Genomic DNA, 6,000 nt, shown 5'->3' with positions numbered 1-6,000 from the left:
TCTGCCACAGGAAGGGTGGTTAACAAAGTATTTAGTTGTTTTCCTTGTTTCATTAGCCACCAGCCAGAAGTCGCTGAGGCTCACCAGTGCCATTAATATGTTGCAACTGTCATGTGTGACGCCAAGCAGAGCTGCAGGACGGATGATGCTAATGAGAGAGATAACGGAAGACAATGGAGAAACATTCAAAATGCTAATAAGAGAGGAGAGAGAGATTAACAAGAAAGAAACACAATTCCGATGTTGGCGTCTGCGACAGGCCGTTTGCTTTGAACCTGAACTGTTTGAAGTTTGATGGACAGGTGATACCCCAGCAGGGGGATAAAAATAGCAGGTTTGCTAAGGCACAACACACACGCCTCGAGACCCTGGAAAGAGCAGTGTGCCCCACAAGGTGGTGGGAGTTTGGAGGACCGGTTCGCGGGAATCGGTCAGAGGCTCACAGGGTGTAAAGGTACGATCAGTGGGAACCTGGTGTGTGCCCGCCCTTGCCTGGGTGCCGGGTTCACCACGGAAGAACGATCGCATCCGGAACGGAGGGGTCACAGTCGGTGACCACAGCTGGATCAGAAGACATCAAAAGGTCTGCCCGAAACCAACTGCATCTCTCACTCCCTCTCTCTCTCTCTCTCCAACAGTACAACAACAGCGATTACTTCGAACTGCACTAAACTGAACTGAACTCTGCTTCACTTAAGACTGATCATTTTACCCCCAGACTGCAATAGAGCTTGGTTGATTCCTATTACCCTATTTCTGTGTATATGTGTATATTATCATTGATAACTTGTTACATTTATATCCTTGCAATTAGTGTACTGTATTACTTCTTTAATAAAACTTTATTAGTTCCTGGTAGTCACAGACACCAACCTTGGAGGCGTGTCCCATTGCTGCTGGTTTGGCAACCCAGTTACAGGGTACGTAACACAACCAGGTTAGATCCTTGGAGATATTGACACCCAGAAACCTGAAATTGCTCACTCTTTCCGCTTCAGATCCCTCTATGAGGATTGGTCTGTGTTCCCTCATTTACGTTTTCTTAAGTCCACAAGCAGTTCTTCGGTGTTACTACATTGAAGTTGGGGTAGATTTGACTACTTACCTATACAACAGGGCAATTAGCCACAATAAGTTCCTCCTTGGGTGACAGGGTGGAGATAAGTCTCTACCAAAGGAGATGTAAGGCTCTCCTTCCCTCTGCTAGCCTGCAGGTCACCCTTGGGCAAGGTGTGGCACCTGCTTAGCCCCCGATCAGGATCACATGAAGCTATGGGAGCAGGTGGTGGATGGTCGTATGAGCAGCTGGTGCATATCACAAGTCCTGGTTATGCGACCACTGATGCCGGGAAGACAATCTCTGAAGAGTATTGATAATAGCTAGGGTCACCCGTCTTGTAAAGACACTGCCCAGAAGAAGGCAATGGCAAACCAGTTCTGTAGAAAAATTTGCCAAGAACAATCAAGGTCAAGGGACTTTGATCACCTATGTCCTAGGACAGGACACATAATGATGGTGAAGTTGCTCCTGGAGGAATGGTGAAATCCTGGGGTGGTTGATGAGAATGTGGGAAGAATAAAAACAAAAGATTAATGTAGATTAATTTAGATTAAAGATTAATTAATTAGATAAATAAATCAATTAATTTAGCCCTCTGGAGACGCCGTGGGCTTATCAACAAAACGTCAAAGAAGGAGGGTGCCCACCTGGTGACCCCGATGACGTACCTACCCTCCCTCCTTGTCACCACTCCAAACCCACTGCCAACATCGAGTGCCAATTTACCATAGGGATTGAAACATCAAGTCTTAGTAGCTCTACTAATTAATTAGATAAAAAATGCACTTTGAAGATAGGTGAGATGCTCGTCTATGAACTGAACGGCCTTTCTCCGTATCAGAACCCTCTCATGACCCTCTGATCGCAGTACAGTACTGATATCATTGGCCTTTATCCCGCTGCCACATGACTCGTTTGAATTCGCAGCAGCCAAACTCTAAACATCACGGGAGCGGAGGCTTTTACAGACTGTCAGCCAAAGTACAAAAACCAGCTCTGCAAATTTCTTCCTCGCGTTTCTCTTAAACAATATAACCGTACAGAGGAGCCTCAGGGTAAACAGTGAAGGCTGGACATATCTTGTTTTCCCGTGCCGATTCAACATAAAATTCATCACGATCTTTTAAAATAAAAGGAGGTCAAAACAACAATTCGTGTTCCCATGGTTACGTGGCCTGGTTTGAGCAATCGTGCCATTTTGCATCGCTTTAGTTGTAAATCAGGATGGAAGCCGTTGAGAATAAACACAAATCTAGAAAGTTATTAAACCTCTTACACAATACTGTTCTCAGAAAAGATTGGTGAACATTAATTATTAATCTCTCTTACTCCCTCCAGGGGGTAGGCAACTTTAAGCACAAATGATTTTCTAGCATGCTTTATTCATTAATTTGGGGCAAAAAAATAACTAGATGTATTTAAATGGACAAGTCCCACATTTATCCGGTCACAGAGGCGAAAAGGTTGCCTTTCTCTGGACCGTGTTGATATTTCCAGTTGACTTTCACAAGACCAGCGGCCCTAGTTTCTTCGGCCTGAGCGGTTGATTGGCAGTTCGCCGTTAAACTGGGCGGTCTGACCTGTTTATAGGCAGCGACACAAGCAGGCGCAATTTTTAGCAGTTAATTGAATTCGAGTAAGATTTTTCTTTTTTCCCTGCCTGGGGGGGTTCTTTTTGGACGAACAGGAAAAATGCTGCCGTCGGTAGTTAGCCGCTTGTTCAGGATCTCCCGAGTGAGGAGGTACTCGGCGGCTGTGGCGATTCCAGCTCCTTCCACTCAGCCAGATATTTACTTCAACAAGGTAATGGAAGGCAGGCCTGTGCACAGCAGGGAGAGAATATTGGTTGTACTCGCTTAAAAATCAATGTGACGGGTCTGAACTTGAGTGAAATATTATGAAATGGGTACAACGTGTTATGCGCTAATGTCACAAAATGAAAGGCTGTAAATTTGATGCAGAATGCAGAATATGTGCTCGTGTGGGTGAATTTCAAATGGTTATATCTCCTTGAAGTTTCCGGCCAGCTATTACTGTACTAAAAGGGGATGTTGTTGATTTTGAACCGAAGTACAGATGCATAAATCCCGTAGGACGCAGCGAGAATCCAGGGAAGAAATTGCAGGGCTTAATGGCAGCGGATTTATCTTTGTCTACCCGTGGGCGAAGTATTGGAAAGCTAGAGATGGCTAATGTGCATTTATTCCAAAAAAGCTGCAGAAACAAACAATCCAGAGAAATACAGGCTGGTGAACTTCGCATTTGTGCTGAGATAGGTACAGGAAAGCGGACTGGGAGACCAGATTTATTTTGAAAGGCAAGGAGAGATTAAGGAAAGTTCAATATTTCCACTTAGTATCAGAGAATGTAAACATGCATAGAAACAAAGAAAAACGACAGCACAGTACAAACCTTTGCCCACAGTTTGGCACAGTGCTGTGCCGAACATGTACTTACTTTAGAAATTACCTAGGCTTACCCATAGCCCTCTATTTTTCTAAGCTCCTTGTACCTATCCAGGACTCTCTTAAAAGACCCTATTGTAGAGGGAACTTGATGATGGTGAGGACAATATGAATGAGGTTGATGTTCTGGAGCATGTTGATATTAAGGGAGAGGAGGTGTTGGAGTTGTTAAAATACATTAGGACGGATAAGTCCCCGAGGCCTGATGGAATATGCCCCAGGCTGCTCCACGAGGCGAGGGAAGAGATTGCTGAGCCTCTGGCTAGGATCTTTATGTCCTCGTTGTCCATGGGAATGGTACCGGAGGATTGGAGGGAGGTGAATGTTGTCCCCTTGTTCAAAAAAGGTAGTAGGGATAGTCCGGGTAATTATAGACCAGTAATTATAGTCTGTGGTGGGAAAGCTGTTGGAAAAGATTCTTAGAGATAGGATCTCTGGGCATTTAGAGAATCATGGTCTGATTAGGGACAGTCAGCATGGCTTTATGAAGGGCAGATCGTGTCTAACAAGCCTGATAGAGTTCTTTGAGGAGGTGATCAGGCATATAGATGAGGGTAGTGCAGTGGATGTGATCTATATGGATTTTAGTAAGGCATTTGACAAGGTTCCACATGGTAGGCTTATTCAGAAAGTCAGAAGGCATGGGATCCAGGGAAGTTTGGCCAGGTGAATTCAGAATTGGCTTACCTGCAGAAGGCAGAGAGTCGTGGTGGAGGGAGTACATTCAGATTGGAGGATTGTGACTAGTGGTGTCCCACAAGGATTGGGTCTGGGACCTCTACTTTTCGTGATTTTTATTAACAACATGGATGTGGGGGTAGAAGGGTGGGTTGGCAAGTTTGCAGACGACACAAAGGTTGGTGGTGTTGTAGATAGAGTAGAGGATTGTCAAAGGTTGCAGAGAGACATTGGTAGGATGCAGAAGTGGGCTGAGAAATGGCAGATGGAGTTCAACCCAGAGAAGTGTGAGGTGGTACGCTTTGGAAGGACAAACTCCAAGGCAGAGTACAAAGTAAATGGCAGGATACTTGGTAGTGTGGAGGAGCAGAGGGATCTCGGGGTACATGTCCACAGATCCCTGAAAGTTGCCTCACAGGTAGATAGGGTAGTTAAGAAAGCTTATGGGGTGTTAGCTTTCATAAGTCGAAGGATAGAGTTTAAGAGTCGCGATGTAATGATGCAGCTCTATAAAACTCTGGTTAGGCCACACTTGGAGTATTGTGTCCAGTTCTGGTCACCTCACTATAGAAAGGATGTGGAAGCATTGGAAAAGGTACAGAGGAGATTTACCAGGATGCTGCCTGGTTTAGAGAGTATGCATTATGATCAGAGATTAAGGGAGCTAGGACTTTACTCTTTGGAGAGAAGGAGGATGAGAGGAGACATGATAGAGATGTACAAGATAATAAGAGGAATAGATAGAGTGGATAGCCAGCGCCTCTTCCCCAGTGCACCACTACTCAATACAAGAGGACATGGCTTTAAGGTAAGGTGTGGGAAGTTCAAGGGGGATATTAGAGGAAGGTTTTTTTTACTCAGAGAGTGGTTGGTGCATGGAATGCACTGCCTGAGTCAGTGGTGGAGGCAGATACACTAGTGAGGTTTAAGAGACTACTAGACAGGTATACGGAGGAATTTAAGGTGGGAGCTTATATGGGAGGCAGGGTTTGAGGGTCGGCACAACATTGTGGGCCAAAGGGCCTGTACTGTGCTGTACTATTCTATGTATCCGCCTCCACCACTATTGCCGGCAGCCCATTCCACATAGTCACCACTCTCGGCATAAAAACCTTACCCCTGACATCTCCTCTGTACCTACTTCCAAGCACCTTTAACCTGTGCCCTCTCGTGCTAGCCATTTCAGCCCTGGGGAAAAAGCCTCTGACTATCCACACAATCGATGCCTCTCATCATCTTATCACCTCTATCAGATCACCTCTCATCCTCCGTTGCTCCAAGGAGAAAAAGCCAAGTTCACGCAATCTATCCTCTTAAGGCATGCTCCCCAATCCAGGCAACATCCTTGTAAATCTCCTCTGCACCCTTTCTAAGGTTTCCACATCTTTCCTGTAGTGAGGTGACCAGAAATGAGGACGGTACTCCAAGTGGGGTCTGACCAGGGTGCTATATAGCTGTAGCATTACCCCTTGGCTCTTAAACTCAATCCCATGGTTGATGAAAGCCAATGCACTATATGCCTTCTTACCCACAGAGTCAACCTGCACAGCAGCTTTGAGTTTCCTATGGATTCAGACCCCAAGATCCCTCTGATCCTCCACACTACCAAGTGTCTTACCATTAATACTATATTCTGTCATCATATTTGATCTACCAAAATGAAACACCTCACACTTATCTGGGTTGAACTCTATCTGCCACTTCTCAGCCCAGTATTGTATCCTATCAATGTCCTGCTGTAACCTCTAACAGCCCTCCGCACTATCCACAACACACCCAACCTTTGTATTATCAGCA

General features: G+C 45.3%; 1 protein-coding gene across 2 annotated transcripts in view; it reads left to right on the top strand.

Moving 5' to 3' along the window:
* Positions 1–2,469: 2,469 nt before the first annotated feature.
* LOC140190980 (aldehyde dehydrogenase, mitochondrial-like) overlaps positions 2,470–6,000 on the top strand; it is a 65,199-nt gene continuing 61,668 nt past the window's right edge. The window contains exon 1 of one of the 2 annotated variants that reach the window (XR_011883732.1): positions 2,470–2,863. Coding sequence is in view for 1 of the 2 variants with exons in the window: in XM_072247999.1 (XP_072104100.1) it covers positions 2,753–2,863 (111 nt within the window). In the remaining variant the exon portion in view is untranslated. The remainder of the gene's footprint in view (positions 2,864–6,000) is intronic. The other variant, XM_072247999.1, reaches the window with a different exon arrangement.

Source organism: Mobula birostris, chromosome 31 (genome assembly GCF_030028105.1).
Source record: "Mobula birostris isolate sMobBir1 chromosome 31, sMobBir1.hap1, whole genome shotgun sequence".
Classification (NCBI taxonomy): Eukaryota; Metazoa; Chordata; class Chondrichthyes; order Myliobatiformes; family Myliobatidae; genus Mobula; species Mobula birostris.
Note: the sequence above shows the minus strand (reverse complement) of the source record. Positions and strands in the feature narration are given on the sequence as shown.